Raw genomic sequence first — 18,895 nt, 5'->3', positions numbered from 1 at the left:
TTTATGACGATTTTACAGTAATGGCAGTGGTCAAATGTTCTGCTGTTATCGTGATTGTTGGTCTATCTGTGCTCACTGCCGCACAACCGATGCATATTATAGGGAACAAACTCTTTTCAGATGACTAATCCGAGATAGTTTGACCAGATTCCTAAAGATTAAGAACTTACTGCAAACAAATCCACACACACACAGTGTTCTGATGACGGAAATCGATGGCAGAATAGAACTATGACGTGCTAAAACAGCTGTTGGGGACATCTAACCACTTTACGTTAGTCATGCGACATGATCAGACATCAACGTACTCTACAGAGTACAGACGTCTACTGCGGAATGCGCACGGTGTACACAAACAAACATGCTTTAACGATGTTCGTTTACTGCCTTCATTCTTTGACCACTACGAAGTATGAGAGATATGATTTGATTCGAATTACAATAGTGACCATGACTAAAAGATTAGATCTGTTGTTACACTGAGTAATCGTTTTGCCATATACATTGACTACATTTGATTTTCGGTGTATCATGCAATCAAGTGTACTTAAATGATGAGCATTCGTGAAACTAATGTAATCCTACATCCCACCGCCGAGGCTTATCAACATCGCATCTTATATAAGCCTGTATCTGAGTGGTTAAAAAGTTAATTTGAGTATGCACGTACTACTTGGTAACGATATATTCAGAATACTGTCATATCGCCCCGAGCATGCTCGATCATCCATCAACTTGATATAAAATACTTGGTAACACAGTACGGGTGCAGAAGAATTCATAATCCTCTCGCCGACTTCAGGTAACTTTTATCCGAACAAAGCTTATCTACCGTTACCGATAATAATCTGAGGTGTTATGCTGGGGTTGACGGCAAAAATATAATTCTTAACCTCTATTTCTATACCCGTATGATTATGCCGAATAAACAAAGATTTCAAAGATTTAAACAAAGATGTTTGATACCCACGATTCATTTCGTCTGTTCCCCCATCTGTTATAAGTGCAGATGCCTAGCTTTGTGTAAAGGTCAGTTTGCCATTTTAGCCATATGTCACAGATTTTAAGGAAATACCTTGCTTGCAGGAAGAATAAGACCGCCAACGCCGTGTCATGATTCTGTGACTCTTCTGAAATCCCATTCTGCTGATAGGACACATCGAAAGATAACGCCACAATATTAGCACAATGACGTCATTCAAAGGACAATATATTTTTCACGCATAAAAAGAAAACTGATCGTTCTAATTTGTGTGGTGTACCCGTACTACGCGCACACAGAAAGTTATCTCACATCGTCATATCGAGCACAGACGCTTTGTACATCACCATTACCTCTCACAAATAACATGCACAATTGCTCAGATGTACTCCGACCTGCGGTTTACGTATATTGAGAGCATAGAAACGCAGTGTTTATCCCGTAGACAGTGTGAGTTGACCTGGTGACGAACATATCTTAATTCCGCGAAACTACCACTGATATAACTAACAGCTTTTTGAATTCGTGCGTAGTTAAACTCTCGCAAGATTACCATAATAACTTGCACAAAATGAAATAGAGATAAATAGCGCACGAAAAGGGACAGGATGACGGTATAAATAGATATTTTAATTGATAAACGCCAACTGCTCATCGTCTGGAAAATATTTATCACAAAAAAGTAACGGGGTGCTTTACGATTCGCGAGTCGACAAATCCTCGCCGCGAACCCTATTTCGGACTTTTAAGCCTTTGCGGAACGGCCGTCAGCGCGCCTTTGAGCTTATTCAAAAAACTGTTTTGCCTTTTCAAAACATTGTCGGGGGAAGTCGGCAAGCTGGCGTAGCGATACTCAGCGGCGCACGAAACGTCCGGAAATCGAAACACCGGCATCCGGTTTTGTGGAAGCGGGGCCGACATCGGCGTCGCCGACGTTACGAACGACTCGTGCGGCTCTTTCGACAAAGTGATCGAAGAGGGCGGTACTTTTTTCTGTTTTTTCTTCGGGACGGAGTGTACGTTTTGCGGGGAATTCGATTTGCTGTCGCGCGGCGATGGGTGACAGTCAGTCTGCCACCTGTCTTCCGCTTCTTCCTCGATGGTGTCCTCCACGGACGGGAGTCTTTCGGAGGGCCGGCGCTCTGTTTTTGGTATGGTAAGCCCGCAGTCTACAGTAGCTCGGCGAGTGAGCTTCGCGCCCGACGCGCCGCAGCGCCGTCCGCGAAAGCCTTTCGAGTCCGCGATATGCGCCAGGCTCGTCTTTTCGGCGTTGTAAATCGTGAGGTCGGCCGAAGACGCGCAGGTTTGGAATGTTCGCTTCTTGATCACGAGGGCGATCGACTTGGAGAATATTCGCGAAGCGTCAGCGCAAGATGACTTTGCCGATACTGTCATGTGCGTGAACGAGTACTGCGCTGTCATCTTTTTGATAGCAGTCTGAAGGAAGGCGCTAAAATGAAAATGTATGTTACAGTTACGTGGATTATTATCTGTCTCAGTAAGCTAGCGATGATTAAAATACTTGAGTTCCCATTACGCTGTATTTTCCAGAAGAAAGGATTTTGATTAGGGAGTTTTTGTGAACTCATTGCATACGAGGATTTGTAAAAACAGTACTTACCGTATAATTAGAGCCGTACTCGAGTTCAATAAAGGCACGAAATAGTATGTAATCCATGATTGAGCGTAAACACCTTCTAATAGCATTCTAACGGATTGCCTATGGGTCATCATTTTCAGAATATACGATGTCATTGGGTTTCTATTTATATCTGCAGACTTAATGTTATCATCGCCGTACTCAGACGTTGAAGCGTCATTAGCTATAACGGTGAAATTTTCCACAATATCCATTAGTAAGCTGTCTGCAGCAGTAATAGCCTTCACCATGTAATTCATCATCTTTAAAACTTGTCTGCTTTCTCGTCTACACTAGCAGCAACGACATGCGTCATCGTGTCGAAGTTTTGCAAACAAATAAAATTAATCGCAGACACCTCGGTATCGTCTACACTCTACACCTTTTGCAAGGCAATAATTAACCACTATGCATTTCATTCTGCTAAATCCAGTATTCATATTATAACAATTTCTCAGCTCAAGTGCTTGGTGTCTGCTTGACATTTTGAGGTAAGTTTAATTGCAGCTTACACGACCAGAGCATGCGTGTAGCTGGTGCAGAGTGTATGAATTCAGTGTTGGCGGAACCGCTGATTTGCAGAAGAGATCGACTTAATTATGGATTGGCGTGTCGTTTTATGGTACGGTATTCGATAAGGGTCAAGAAAAATTAATTTTAATAATTTTAATTGGACAAAAATGGGAATAATAACCATGATTTTATGATCGCTACTTTATAATAAGCTCGATTACCACCGGATACACAACAAGGCAATTTGAGCATGTCACTGGTGACGACAAACGGGTTCAAAATACTCTGTTATTCATCGTCGAACGAAGGCGTTTTTGAGGAAGGAAATGTAGAGATGATGTGAGCGCAGTTCAACAGCTTTGCACATGCGACTTGTAAGTGAGTCATTGTAATATGTGCTTCAAGTGCTGATAAACGGTTGGTTAAAAACGGGTATTTTGCAAACCTGGATTGGCTGAGATCCGATTTATTGCCGACGACCAGAATTGACGCCCGGGGTGCTACTTCGGATATTTCCCGGAGCACGTCTTCAACATACCGCAGCGATGACACGTCGTTCATCGCGTACACGAGCATCAACACATCTCCGTCTGCTTGGTACTCCTTCGCAATCTCCATAATGGAATCCTGCAGACGTAAAGTTCAGGCTCTTAGAAGTGTGTCTTTGTGACGTCGCATGAGTCAACGAAAACAAAGGTAACTTAGTACGGTCGCGCCGACGGTGACAAGCGCTACGGCACGTCTGATGCCGAATTGCATCGCCCCGAAGCCCGCTGTTATCTAGGTGGTTGGTCTGTCACGTTGTCAGATTTTGCCCGTGCAGTGGATGGCACTTGTGTGATGATTAGATATACAACCCATCTCGGGCGGGCGAAAGAACTTTTTTGTAGCTTTTTTAAGATAACGTCACGAATTACGATTATAATCCGAATAATGCATTTGCCGCTCGCTACCAAAGATGTTTGGTGATTTCCGGTTGTCTAGCGAGACGGGTGGATGTCAGTGATCGTACGTAGCGTAAAATCACTTTGCCAGTCAGATTTGCTTGAATTACACAGCACAGGACAATCGCATTCTTTCGTGTATTTAATACGCGGACTTGTTTGTGCTGCTGAACGCTGGACTCACACGCACGCTGTATCTGCATTTCTGCAGTCCAGTTGCGTGGAATAGCAGCTGTGTTTTCCAACTTCGTAACATCGGCCAACTCCACACAAATCTCTAGTGGCTTGTGATTTCACGCAGAAAAGGTCGATTGGCAGTCCATTGTCTGAGAAATTCAGGGTCAGGATAAGTGAAGTCGACGGTCTGTTACTCGTGTTTCCCACGTCTTCAAGACTCGGTGTCGGATCACGTTTTGCGTGAGTGGAGCCTTGTCAGTTAATTACACGATGGCAACGTTAAGCGTGATAACGAGCGGAACAACTCGGTCGTGAGATTCTAACAGAGATAGCAGCTATCGGTTTTTCTGGCGCGAAATCAAAGAATTGGGCTCGGCATTTTTGTGGAATATGAGAGTAAGCCGGTGACCCGAAAGTTGCCACTTTCAACTAGACATATACTCTCTTCGAACAGAGATATGTGCAAATCTTGTATAACATGTATTTCTTTTGACAAGGCGGCTTTAAACGCATCTGAATAGATTTTATCGGATTGCTTACCCTATTCATGTCTCCACTGGTATCCTTTATTTGAACTTCTATTTGTCTCCGCATGAAACTCAGTTCACATTTATAGGCGATATCTGTGAAAAGACGCAGTGTTGAGTCAGACTATGGCGCCCAATCGTCTTGTGCGATACGTCATCGCAATGGCCCTCTGCAATTGCAGTCCAATAAACGCCATATATGACACGACTGGTGTTCAGAACGTCAATGTCGGGTGCTGGTCTCGGTAATATTACATCGCAGAACTTGTAGTGCGTGTTTTGTAGTGGGTCATAGCGCGCACCTACAGCATGTGAACAATTCGCGATCGCAGAAGTGAGCCGTCTGAGCGTTCGCAATACCAAAGCACTATCATGGGTCCCACGATGGTGTATTGTTTTTAATTTTTACCGTATTATGGAAATTGGATGTTGATCATGTACTGCGCACACGGTGCTAGCATAGGGTTTCTTCAAATCACGAGGAGGTTAGAAACGTGGCGTATATCTCAATCCAATCAAAAATAATACAGTGATACACGCGCATTTCGCGCTGCGCCGAAATTAAAGCACTTTCGTGACGGACTCGCGCTAGAACCCGATTTACCAGCCAACCTATCGCGATGACCGTGACAGTCAACACTGTGATGTCATAGATCAACGTTCGACTGAACAACCACATGCACGCGAGGTTTTGGATTATCGTTTCGGAATTGGCAGCGGAGGCTGGTATCTGCATATCATAATAATTCAAAAGCTTGTTTCGCACTAAACTATTTCTCCAACGTTCGTTCGAAGTGCAGTTTACCTCATTTACAAACCAGAACGTTTCGCGCGTATTTGATCAGCTTTCGGCGTGTGCCATCAGCTCGCTATACTTATCCTTCACTCTGACACTCAGACTAAATCCGTTTAAGTCTATTGATAAGTTGAAAGTGCATTTGAAACCAATCCATTTCACGGAAATGATGTGAGGCGCGACTAATTTAGGGCCTTATTTATACACGGAGCAGTCAAATAGAATCGATTTGCTCTATCTCCGAAAGAGAGGACTAACTCGAAGCTAGACATCGCTTCGACGATAAGGGCGAAAAGGATGTAATTAAGAATCAAATGCTACCTCACCTGTCCCGCTGATATAATCGCCGATGTATCTTTTGGTTAAATAGCGCACCACCAGAGCTGAAATGGAGAGAAATTATTGTATAATTATTTTCTCAAGTTTGGTCACGATTATCAACGCGAATAGAAATCACCTATCATGGTGTTAAGTTAGGAAAAACAGTCTTAGCAAAATCAAAAGCGCGGATTGCAGACAAAGCATAGCTAGCTTTTTGCAGTCCTCAGTAAACAACGGGTATAAGTGTCTTCACCTTTTCATTAACTCGATAACAAGGTTAAATCAGGTTAAACATCGCGATGCATGTCAATACTACTTTCCAAACACAAGTATGTATGGCTTCTAAGCTAAACAATCGCTATGCGGTTCAGCGAGCTCACGATAGCTCAACTCCAAAACGTTTCCCAATTCGCAAGCGTATTTTACTCTTCATTATCTTCGCATATGTTTCAAAGGGACAGCAATAGCGCCTTCCTAATAATACCCCTTTTTGCAAGCAATATTTTGGTAGATTCACAAACAAACGTTGGCAGATAATTCAACCATAGCACGGAAGATGTTACCGTGAACAAGAACAACATCATAAAAATCGACAAATTTCAACTAATGCTCAAGTGCAAAGCAGAAGAAGGAATTTTCACCAAAATGGCTGTTATGACGCTGCTTGATTTCGTTGGATACTGGATGTTGTACGTTAAGGTGATTTGGGTTCATAGTTTTTCCATGCTGTTTACATTAAATTCAAAAAGGGCAACTAAATAATAGCAACGGTTGATACTAACAAGCTTTTGGATAAGGTGACACTCATGTGAATATAATATTCTCAGCATATCGAATGCAGCACACCGGACGAAGATAAGCTATAAACCAAATGCACTCGATTGCGGGATGGTATACGAAGCTGTGATTATGCTTGTTGTGGACAATCAATCTCCATGGTCTACATTTGGCTGACGACTAAATGTCACAGAAATTCAACATCGAGATAAATTGTTGCGAATGATTCAACTGTTTGCCCAATCCCAAGTAATATAGACTGCAGTGCAGAGTCAATAACAGCGTGTACTATCGCTTAGTATTTGTATTGTTTCGATAACGGCTCGAATACGACTCTTCACAACAACTTTCAGCCAGACATATAAAGTAAACCAGAATTATTAGTTTGTTCATCTAGCATTTCGTGGGAGTGCCACCGTCAAATATGACACATTGTGAAGATAACGGCACAGTCGTAGTTTTATCTGATTCCATATGTTGGTTAACAAACACGCGATGGGTTCATCCGTACTCGGAAGAGCACTTCATGATATCGTATGATAAACTTCGGTATACAAGCTGGAGTTTGCTCCGTTATCAGCCTAAGCAGAGACAGTGATTGACGTTACGGAATTTATATACTAGTCAGGATATCGAAGAACCACTTGACATTCGAAAGTTGCGAAGGCCTTACGTAACACATAGCATTACTTCAAATCATCTGCCGTTGCTTAATCAATTCTACTTGTACAATGTCAATGAATACATCACAAACAACCATAAGGAAGCTGTTCTTGGTTTAGTTAATGGGATAATTCAGCAGAAGATATACTTGTAAAAAATGTAGTATATTCGTTTTCAACAATGTATCCTAACTATCAATTGTGGATACAAATATAGTACTGGATCATGTAATCATATAACAGCATTACACATATAACACATAGCATTACTTCAAATCATCTGCCGTTGCTTAATCAATTCTACTTGTACAATGTCAGTGAATACATCACAAACAACCATAAGGAAGCTGTTCTTGGTTTAGTTAATGGGATAATTCAGCAGAAGATATACTTGTAAAAAATGTAGTATATTCGTTTTCAACAATGTATCCTAACTATCAATTGTGGATACAAATATAGTACTGGATCATGTAATCATATAACAGCAGAAGTACATACTGAAAGTAGTTGCGTTATTTGAAACATGCGATACTGCGTGATAAATAGCTCAGTTCCTATGAACAACATGCACGCATTGGACAGTTATACGAACCCATACACAACCTTTTAGTTACCATTTAGCAGTAAGGGTATGCTCGTAGCCCCGGTAACCATACCGATAGTGAAAAATACCATTGCTGCGGTGTGAGCAATGAGCAATGAGCATACATAATTTTCAGCGCATACCCGCGCAAAATACATTACAAATGTCATCATTCATCATACTTTCGCGACATTCTGGTTCTTTCGCAGAATTACTCTCCAACTTCAAACCGTACAATGCTGCGATTGAATCCACACTACGTACGCCTAATTATTTACCTGTTTTTCCAACGCCTGAACATCCCAACACCGTAACTCTCGCGGAAATGATGCTTTTCTCACTTGCCCACATCGTGCGCCGTTATTTTGCGTCTGAAATCAATTTCCTAACGCGCACACTATTTGAAAAACCTTGCAAAAGTCGGACTTCTCTCGTTTATTTTTTCGTTAGGCTTGATCGCTCACAGTCGCACTACGGTGGGGGAGTTACATGAATATGAATTTATTTCACATATTCTGTCGTTGTTGTACGACGTATTTCTCCTATGTCTACTATATTGTATACCAAAACAATAAAGCCTCTTTAAATAGAATGTAGTATATTTTCTAATTCCCATGGTTCTTCGCGGTGCCTATATCCCTATATACTTTGAATATGTTACGGCGATGGCGAAGTCGGATTTTCTGTCACGACAAAGATTCATGGCATCGACTTCACGCTATTGAATTGGGATATATATCGAAACGTGAACTATCCTATTATAGATAGTATTTGGAATAATCCATGCATAAAAGGTGTACACGCTGTACAACTGAAGGACTCTGAAATTTTGAGTTGGGAGAAGTAACTGACGACAGCACACCTGTGTGAGCCGGTTACTAAGCCTACTGATACCTGTCTCGTTTCACATATATTGTATATACATTAAAGCATCTCGATGGTACAGGCGAAAACAATCACCCCCCATTCTCTCTCTCTTCTCTCTTATACATAAATATATATATATCAGGTAAAACCCTGCAAAATGAGGTACTATTATGAAAAATAAATATAATCGAAACGAAGTGGCGAAGTTTCTCTCCGAGTAAAATTAGCAAACGGTTTCAAAAGTTACGAAATAAGTTTTTTGATATTTAGTTGTTCAGGACGGCAAATTCCAAGTAAATTTGCCTACATTCTGCAACAACGTTCAACATTTCAAGATGCATCTTCGCGACAAACGTAGAACGGGCATATAATGGTGCTGGAAGTATAGATGCAATATAGAGGCTGTCGTCGGAAATAATGAATACTTGGTCATGGTATAGGGCTTGTGGCAACGTGTCCCGTATCCACCAAATATCGACTTTCTACTAGTAGGTAGTCAGAGTTGTAAAGTGCGGAAGCAGCACTGAAATTTTAGAACGGAATTTGTTAAACACGACACGCAACTTCATTTTATCGCGTATCTGTAAAACATAAACATTATGAAACACGAAATATGCGGAGAAATTTAAGCTATACTGTTTATGGTTGAGGCTTGAGTATTTAAAATGCGATAGCCGTCGAATAATAGCGATGTTTTGGTTACTGCCGTCGACTTCGGCACGTAAATTCATTGCCCAAAGGCTAAACTGATCCCGGTGATTTCGTGTCTAGTAGTGAAGCGTGATCAATAATCTCGTCTCTCGAAAGATACGTTAAATTTCCACATTGCAACGGTTTCGCGTAAGTCTCTATAAAGCCATTCAAGGCAGATCAGTCAACTCTTGCTAATCCGTCTTTTCTAATACTTTTAGGAAATGAACCTGTATGACTTTTCTGTAATCCCGAATAAGAGGCGACAATGCCTTTTCGGCCTAGTAAAACGACACTGACACTTACACGGGATTTAATATCCAATTTCCAGTCATGATCGACTTTGAAGCAGTCGACGACAAGTTTTGGCGATGGCAATAAATAAAAATTTACATACGCCTAAATTTCTTAAGTACCGCATGCAACTATTTTTACATGCAATATCACAAGGTTATCACAGTAAACAAAGCTCGTATAAATAGGGGTTTGACACATGTAGCGATGTAGGTTGTGTTATGTATTACTTGAACGAATCAGTTCACGTTTGCAAGTATACAAGTTTTTTTTGTTGTTTGTGGTATTCATGGTGCTTGTCGACTACTATGGTCAGTTACGCCAGGCCAATTTTCCTCATTTCTATTCCGCAGCTCCTGACTTGTAGCTATGGTTGCATTTAAAACAAACGGCGTTTTAAACAGTGTTATAAACAAAGGCCTTTTCTTTAATTTTTGTTTTTTTCAAGTTGTAAAATTATCGCATAATTGTGTAAATACTTTCCAAAAACATGTTGCATGAGCCTACGGACAATTACCACCCGATATAGTGGACGTATAGCGATATGGGATCGTTGGAACCCTCAAAATAGTCGGTTCAACAGCAATAGTACAGATATTTGGTCAAATGAGCTATATTTACCCTATATTCTCAACTGTCAATGTCAATCCACTATTACGTCACAATTGAATATTCATGACGTCATGGCATAAAAAACAATAAAAAACATGTTTTAAACAAGGGCCTTGTTTTAAACATGTTTGTTTTAAATTGATTTTTCTTTTAAATGCAACCCTACTTACGACCCACTTCTAGGCAGCCAGTTCAAGAGACCCCAACTGGTTGGTCCCCCTATCTTAGTGGTCGGGAACCTCCCAACGAGCCATACATGTCAATCCACTGTTACGTCACAATTGAACATCCGTGACGTATTATTGGTGGCACCAATATATGGGATTCGTAGTGTTTGCCATATTTTTCTGCCCGCATGCGTAGGTGGAGCCAAACATGGTCATGATGGTCACTACAGCAGTACATACCCACCGTGTGTTACATCAGTGACACGGGGTTAGAGGAGGCAAGTGAGGCAGTGCCTCAGATGTCGTCAGGGATGAGTGAAGGAAAATCGTGAACCTTTCAATGGTTATTGGTATCTTCTATCGATGTTTGACTAGATTCTGAACATTTTGACTCCCAAAATCACAGAATTTTCATATTTATTGTTCGAAAATAAAGCGCGAAAGGAGAGGTAAGACTCAGATGAGGTAAAGACGGGCCAAGCCTCACCTGTGACAGCGCAACTGATCGTAAATAGCTTAGAATTTATTATCACTGATATCAATCAAATGCAATTGTCGCGCTGATTCTGAAAATCTAAGTATTAATGGACACCCGAAATATTCGGCGTAACGTAACAATGCGTTACACGCACTCACATTTTACGGCGGTGCTAAAAAGCTATTAACCAATCAAGAAAAAGGATAGGTATAGCGTTGTAGATCAGGAAGATATTGTCTATTTGAAAACTGCATTGTCCTACAAGTGTCGCCAAGTCTGCTCTTCTCTTCCGTCAATCAAGGTATCGCGCAATCCAAGATTGCTGGGCGCGCAAAGGTGTTAGTCGCCGGTGCGACAGCAACTTAAATTTGGAGATTTTGAAAAGAGGGCGGTGCGAGCCCCTAACCCTGCATACAAACCCCACTGCCTTGACCTCTCAAAGACATGTTTGTGCTGCCACGAGAATAATTATTCTCGCCGCCATGAAAATTTGCTAACAAGTTGCTGCAATATTGATAAATTAAGTATAAAATTTCTCAAAGAGCCATATCTTATACCTAAAAGAGCCATATATGACTCGCGAGCCATAGGTTCACGACCAGTGCCCTATCTGTTCGTTACATCGCATTGTGCGTCTTGTGTATCACATTGCACAGTACATTGTGTGTGTCTTGAGGAGATGAAAATATAATCTGCGAACACGGTTGATATGACGAGGAGGAGCCTAGATATACCTCCAACACGTAGGTGAGAATTATGGAGTCGACCTCGGTTGGATTAGAACCTGCAACCCATTGGTTTTGCAGCTGTGGATTATACAACTACGCTATCCCGCCAGTCGCCGCAGTCTGCAAGTGGGAAATCATCACACGTAGCCTACCTGTAATACCAATGGGTCACGGGCTCGGGTCCGACCTAGCTCGACTTCAAAATCGCTACCTGAAAGTTGTAGGTTTATCTTGGCTCCTCATTGCCGTCCGATCCGCTAACACACTCAAACATACAATGATATGACCAGGTATAGTTACAGGGCTTGCAGAAATAAGACGACAAGTAGACTTTTAAACTACAGTTCAGACGTAACTAAAACTCCTGTTGCTAAACGGTATTATTCTCATATATTGAAATACGATCAGCAAACAAAGAAATTTCAGCCGATGTCGTTATGCGATATCAGTGTAGTGCTATAAACCGATTACTGATATTACTGTGAATATTCCTCATACTCCGGTAATGATTCGTGAGTTGCGCTGCTGACATGATGCTACTAGTGTAAGAAGCAGACGATGCACAAAGTGCACACTGCACATTGTACATGCACCATTGCACCTGCAAAATGAATAGGAGCGAAAGTACGAATACCCATAAATCTACAGAACGGTGGGCGTATAGCCTTAACCTTTGTGCGATATGGCTCATGTGGCCTACATCCGGCTATACTTCACAAAATCTTGAAGTGGTCGCAATCGATTGCATCGAGGGCATTATTTGTCTGCAATTCGGCATAGACAGCTCGCTCGCAGGAAAGCCTCAATTCGAAAACTTGGACGTTTCAACGATAGAGGCTCAAATCGTTTTCATTGCACAGTTTTGAATCAAAAAGCGGTAGTTATGCTCGAATTTCCGCCATCTCATTAATTATATTATACAGTATACTATACACAAAAGCGATGAAATGAGGAATAAATACTACATCAGTTTTTTTGCTGTGATATCAACTTCTATAAATAATTCACGAAAAGCTACAAACCTGTCGAAACTCAGTATTTTTCTAATGAAATGTCTATACGCGATGTTTGATAGCTAATTGAACGGCTCTCTGTGCGTATACACAATACACATGTTATAGCCTGTGTTTAGGTTAGGCATTGGACGCCACTGGTACGCGACTAACGCGTGCCAATTGTAGCATGCGAGATCATTTTACATGTCACGACAAATGATTTGACCCGCCCGCCATATCATTTCTATTTCATTCGACGAACCACTTCAAAATATAACATGGGAAATTATGACTTCCCCGTCCCTCGAATCCATTCCTGACGGCTTTGATAAGACCTCTTGTGGACTAGTCGTACGTCTTACCCCCTTTCATCACCCCAGGTGGTGGTAATAAATCAGAATTTTATCAATGTAAACCAGCTTCAAGTAGCAGTAATAGGTGACGTAACTGAAGCGCATCGAATTTGCCAGAAATTACCCGAAACCCCACGAAACCCGTGCTATATATTTTGCAGTGTTGAGATCAAGTCACTACCTTCGAGTCACGAGTCTTTTCGAGTCATTGCACATTTTGACTCGAGTCAAGTCAAGTCAATCGATTTTTGAATGTGACTCGAGTCAAGTCAAGTCACTCGATTTTTAGAGGTGACTCGAGTCAAGTCGAGTCGAGTCAAGTCAAGTCATGAGTCAAGTCACGATTCAAGTCAAGTTACCTTTTCGAAGTATGAGGCATGATTACGTCATTGTATTTTGCTAGCTGTCTGATATACAGAATGAGGGGTCATTGATTTTGAACCGATGAATGAATATAGAGTTAAATATACACGCTGTATCGCTCACATATACGTAGAACTGCTAAACTACCTAAGTAATTGCATAGCCTCAGTTTATGGTTACCGGCCAAAATAGAGAATAGAGAAACGAATTGAAAAGATGCAATACATTGCCCATTTACAAATTGATGTGGTACAATTCGAGCCTGCGCCAATGGTTGAGAACTATATAAACTATATTCGAATTCAATTTCAATAAAGCAAGAGGTTTGGTTAAGATAAGAACAGAGAACAGAAATATACATTTTGCTACTAAATAACTTTACTATACTAGTTCACGGCAACGTAAGCTGTAAGCTTCGATCACTTCGTTTGCGGTCAATTTATTTGTGAGAGAACAATGGAGGCTCAGTAAAACGCACGATCATTGAATGATTGGTCGCTCTCACGGGGTACACCAGCGTTTGCGAACAATCCGAACATATGCAAGATACAGTGATTTTTATCGACACCGATTACTTGAAGACTTGAAATGGACTCGTGAATTTTGCTCCGAGTCACGAGTCAATCCACATTTCTGATACGCCGAGTCAAGTCAAGTCAAGTCAAGTCATTTTAGCAAAGTGACTCGAGTCAAGTCAAGTCATACGAAAAATGTGACTCGAGTCTGACTCGATTCAAGTCATGACTCGAGTCATCCCAACACTGTACGTTGGGGGTTATAAATCAATGCGACCCTAGGTACAGATTATTCTTACAAAATTGCAGGAATCACTAAATCCGCTTCATTATTCATAACACACACGGATGCATAAAATAACACATGCAGCCGGGAAAACAGTAGATGTATCAGCAAGTCAACGCGCAATCATCGATTTTGCCAGGCATATTAAATCTCTCGTGGCCAGTGCAATGAGGGCATGCATTCAGTTCGCATCAAGTTTCGTGGATCACAATGAATGCCTGCTATTTTGCTGAGTCCCTTGTTGGGTAAAGTGCTGGTGGACTATAGTACAGTAGCCTATGTTCTGTTCAAAAGTACTGAATACTATTCGCATTGGTTATAGTCATAAATTCATATCGTAATTTGTCTAAATTTCACACGGGCATTAGAATAAATACGATTATTTAAAACTTATTCTTATTTGATATCGTTTTCTAAAATACCACGACTTTATAAATACATATCCAATGTCAGTAAATTCACCCCGTCGAGAGGGTGGCACAACTCACAAGGTCAATAGTAACGCATTGTGTATTTTATATAACATGGTAGATTGTGTGTGTTTTGATCAGGTGAAAATATAATCTGACGATTATTAAAATAAAGGGTGGAACCCACTATGCGTTGATTAAAGTATAGCCATATAATATTGAGAATTCATTTCTGCTCTCTTCTGATCTCATGCGGTTGGCGAGTTGCAATTCTACGTCTATACAAAACCATGTACAGATTCCGATACTGTATGCATCGCACTCCTGCCACTACCCAGAGTTGGATCAATTACATTATTTCAGTTATATTACAATTACAATTACAATTACTTTCATGCATGTTTCAATTACATTACAATTACAATTACTCCATGCTAAAAATATCAAATTACAATTACAATTACTCCTTGCATGCTTCAATTACATTACAATTACAATTACAATTGCTGCTGTTGAACATGTAATTGAATAATCATAAATTCAACCGTGCTCCTTGACAACCGTAGCGTCGTAATTACCAACAATTCAAGTATTCATGTTTCATTCATGATGCGCAAATACCCGTTAATTAATAAAAAGAAAAAACGTTTTCGAACTATATGCAGTATGTCGTTGAAAAAAGTATTATAATATATGCAAGTGTTGGATTTGCGTATATAGTATATAATATCATTTTTATCGAGGGACGTAGGAATTAGGATGAGGAGTAAAAACAAAACCGTGATTTGTCAGATAAGACGTTATATAATATCCAGTGATCTGGTTAGTTAGCCAGACGAAGTAACGATGCAGCATCGTGATCTGAAATCGTATTGTAGATTGCCAACCCACGGATAGATGCGCAAGATGTGAGTCACGGATGAATGCACCGACAAACGTACTGCAGAGCCGGCTAAAAGCAGCAAACCTTGTAGTGCTAGAGCTGGCGATCCAAGCGTCTAAATTTGATGCATCTGGTCTTTATCGTACGCTATCGATGCACTAATTCCGAAAATTCAAATTAAAATCTCGTCAGGGCAATGTAACTGCTCCAAAATAGCCGTTTAAGGCCGACTGTCTTGAAAAGTGAGAGCGCCGCAGCAGCATGACCACAACAATGACCAATTACACCCAGCGATTGTTCAGAACAATGCCGATTCCCAGACTTTCACGACTATTTTGGGATGGTACCATTGCCTGGAAATATACTTTTATTGCGGAATCAGTGCGACACTAGCTTCCGATTAGGACCATACGTCCATACATATCAAATTTCGACGCTTGGATCGCCAGCTATGGGACTATCAATTCTGCTGCTTTTAGCCGGCTCAGCAGTTCGCTTCTCGGCGTATTCAATCGTGAGTCACGTGTTGAGAATCCATCCGTTGGTTAGTAAGCTAATAATTGTATACAATGGCAGCCGAGGCCAGCATAGCGGTAAAAATAAAAAAAACTTCGCCCGCAAGGGCGCAGTCAAGGGCTTCCGCAAATGGATCCATCAAATTCCTTGTTGACATTTAAAGAGAATGCATTATAAGTCAATTATTTTATGTTGTGCTTGTCAGGTCTCAATAGCAATTTAATGTAATTGAAATTGTAATTGAGCAAAATTTTTGTCAAATTACAATTACAATTACAATTACACAAAATAAAAATGCTTCAATTACAATTACATTACAATTACATTGAAAAATGTAATTAAATACATTCAATTACAATTACAAATTACAATTGATCCAACTCTGCACTACACACCAACATTTCGAGCTTGAGCTATCCGAAACAACCACCTAAGGTTATTTCAAGTACAAAGACTTGGAAGTCAAAGAAGTCTCTGTACGAATCCACATCGCGACTTTACCTCCGATTCATGAATGCCACCCCATTTTTGTCGCTTGCTTTTTCCTGTACTATCTTTTTTACTTTTCATTCAGTGTGCATGCCTCCTCTTTACACCGCCTAGGCCAAGGTGGGTGTCTGATTTCCATAGAGTACTCCAAGTCGCTTCGACACCTTCCTATCTTTTCACTGTATCGCATTTTTGTGGTGTATTGAACTGATAAAATTGCTAATAAACCAATGATGATGATGATGAAACTTTGCTTTATATTCACGACTCGGACACACGAATTAATCCCCGTATTACTGACGCTTCTAGTGGCGAGACAGCGTAGTGGCATGATCCACAGCTGCAATGCCAATGGGTTGCGGCTTTGAGTCCGACTGTGGTCTACTCCGAATTCCTACACAAGGTTATTTATAGGCTTATCCGCGCAAACGATGCGGTAGAAGTGGGCCGCTTTACCAGTCGGCAGGTACGGAATCAAAAGTGAGGAAAATCGACCTGGTTAAGATGGCTGTTGTAGTCGACAAACACTATGGATATCACAAACAACTATAACAGAAACGACAACAACAACAACAACAACAACTGACACTTCCGAGTGTTTCTCGAAGGGCAGCCGAACATCTCATTTAAATTCATAATTTTACACAGCTAACAAAAGCTTGGTGTTCAAAGCTCCCAGCCTTCTTGGAGTGAATTTGAGGTATTAGTAGAACACAGTATAGGTGAGGCACCGACACAATGACAAATAATCACCAATTTTTTTCGTACCTGGCATTATGACGTTTTCCAGCTTTAGACAAATTGACAGGTTTACAAGTTCTCTGCGGCACCAAGAACAAGAAAACATCAGTGCGGTGATATGAAGTGAATTAGCAGTAGGCTACGTGAACGCTTGATAACGTTATTATTGACCTATACCGTATTGATATCGCATATGATCAATTGATCATCCAGTCATATTGTGGCGAGATGAGTGGTATAATCCACTGCTGCTGCACGAATGAGTTGCGGGTTCGAGTCCGACCGAGGTCGACTCCAGAAATTCCAACCTAAGTGTTAGAGGTTTATCTAGGCTCCGCCTCGCCATCTCATCCGCTTAAGTCAGTGGTTCTCAACCTTTTTGACCTCGCGGCACACTTTAAAAATGAAAAATAGTTCGCGGCACACTAGCACCGAGGTTCTCAACTCTTTGGCTTACGACACAGGCAAACTACCGGAAAACGTAGCAGTAACCACAGTGCTACAGAGGTGGTCACTGACGAAGTAGCCTACTTCTACCTCTTCGAAGCACTCAAGTAGGCTTTTCTCAGCTTCAAAGAATAAGTTAGTATTCTTTTTATCTCTCCGGAGATGTCACAAATACGTCTACAAATGGTATCATTTGACATGGGAATCGTTTTCAATTCTCCCCAAACATTTTTTTACAATTCTAGTGCAGGCTGGAAGAAGAACATTGTCCGCTTCCATCTGAGGTTTTGAATTATCAGCTATTACCTCTACTACCACATAACTGGCGTGCTGCGATCTCGTTTAAACTTCGGGCTGAGCTTAATTTCACAAGATTGGCTTGACAATAAAGTTCGCCCACTACAGCATTGTTGATATAGTTAACTGTCGCATCTAAGAGTCCAATCACGATCGCCACTAACAAATACAGAGACGTATATGCGCATGGATGCCAAGCGCATTTCCACGCAGATCGTGGAATAGTAGCCTAGGTTTACCATATTTTGGAAATCTGAAAAGAGGACACCTTTTCAGAATTTTCAGACAACCGGAGGAAAATCCTGGGAAAATGGTGAATTTTTCCCACTTTGTGCTCGGTTGACTAAAAAATGTCAATTTTCTCACTCAGTGCCCAAAATACCGTTTTTCTATCACATTATGAGGTGGTTGACTGAAAAAGGGCCAATTTTCCGGCTCAGCTCCCGCAATACCCGCCGGAGCGTTACTTCGGTGCTGATTTACGAAATCTCAGTCGAATTTGGCCGTAAATTTGACCAAAATTCCCAGAAAGGAGGACAAAAGGGCGCCCTCCGAAGACACTTTAAAAAAAGTCAAAAAAGAAGACGTATGGCAACCCTATGTAATAGCACCTGTGAGGATTGCAATTCCTCAATAGTGTTTCTGGCAGTCACCCGCAGTTTAATTATAGTTCCATCAAACCGGGATAAAGAACCTCAGCGGCGGGGAAATTTGTTAACGGATATAATTTGATCGACGTTACTTCTCAAATCTCAAATTCGTTTTCTGCAACATAACGTTGCGGCCTGAGCCTACATTTTACCTGCAGCGCCGGCACGCTACCTGACAATCGCCATGTGAAGT

The 18,895-nt window shown here is 41.1% G+C and overlaps 1 protein-coding gene and 1 long non-coding RNA gene across 3 annotated transcripts in view; both read right to left on the bottom strand.

Annotated features, from left to right (window-relative positions):
• Window positions 1-18,895, bottom strand: part of LOC145446194 (uncharacterized) — a 239,069-nt gene that overhangs the window by 89,820 nt on the left and 130,354 nt on the right. The window lies entirely within an intron of this gene.
• On the bottom strand, window positions 1,195-8,809 carry LOC145446188 (uncharacterized). 2 transcript variants are annotated; one of them, XM_080324427.1, is made up of 5 exons: window positions 8,200-8,809; window positions 5,905-5,961; window positions 4,796-4,878; window positions 3,580-3,761; window positions 1,195-2,432 (listed from the first exon to the last, which is right to left on the bottom strand). In XM_080324427.1, exons 1-5 carry the CDS (start codon window positions 8,270-8,272, stop codon window positions 1,715-1,717), a joined length of 1,113 nt encoding a protein of 370 aa, XP_080180553.1. In that variant the 5' UTR covers window positions 8,273-8,809; the 3' UTR covers window positions 1,195-1,714. The 2 variants fall into 2 exon arrangements, with proteins under 2 accessions (XP_080180553.1, XP_080180554.1); XM_080324428.1 differs by lacking the exons at window positions 3,580-3,761; window positions 4,796-4,878; window positions 5,905-5,961; window positions 8,200-8,809 and adding an exon at window positions 2,604-3,573.

Source organism: Botryllus schlosseri, chromosome 9, assembly GCF_051294905.1.
Source record: "Botryllus schlosseri isolate E-star chromosome 9, Bs_hap1, whole genome shotgun sequence".
Classification (NCBI taxonomy): domain Eukaryota; kingdom Metazoa; phylum Chordata; class Ascidiacea; order Stolidobranchia; family Styelidae; genus Botryllus; species Botryllus schlosseri.
Note: the sequence above shows the minus strand (reverse complement) of the source record. Positions and strands in the feature narration are given on the sequence as shown.

What these genes read in the sequence shown, in the direction of transcription:
- LOC145446188 (XM_080324427.1), bottom strand. Translation starts at nt 8,272, where the DNA reads ATGTGGGCAAGTGAGAAAAGCATCATTTCCGCGAGAGTTACGGTGTTG. An exon ending in CGATTATATCAGCGGGACAG is followed by an intron (nt 4,879 to 5,904) that starts GTGAGGTAGCAT and finishes GTCTTTTCACAG; the next exon opens with ATATCGCCTATAAATGTGAA. An exon ending in TCGGATCTCAGCCAATCCAG is followed by an intron (nt 2,433 to 3,579) that starts GTTTGCAAAATA and finishes TTTTCATTTTAG; the next exon opens with CGCCTTCCTTCAGACTGCTA.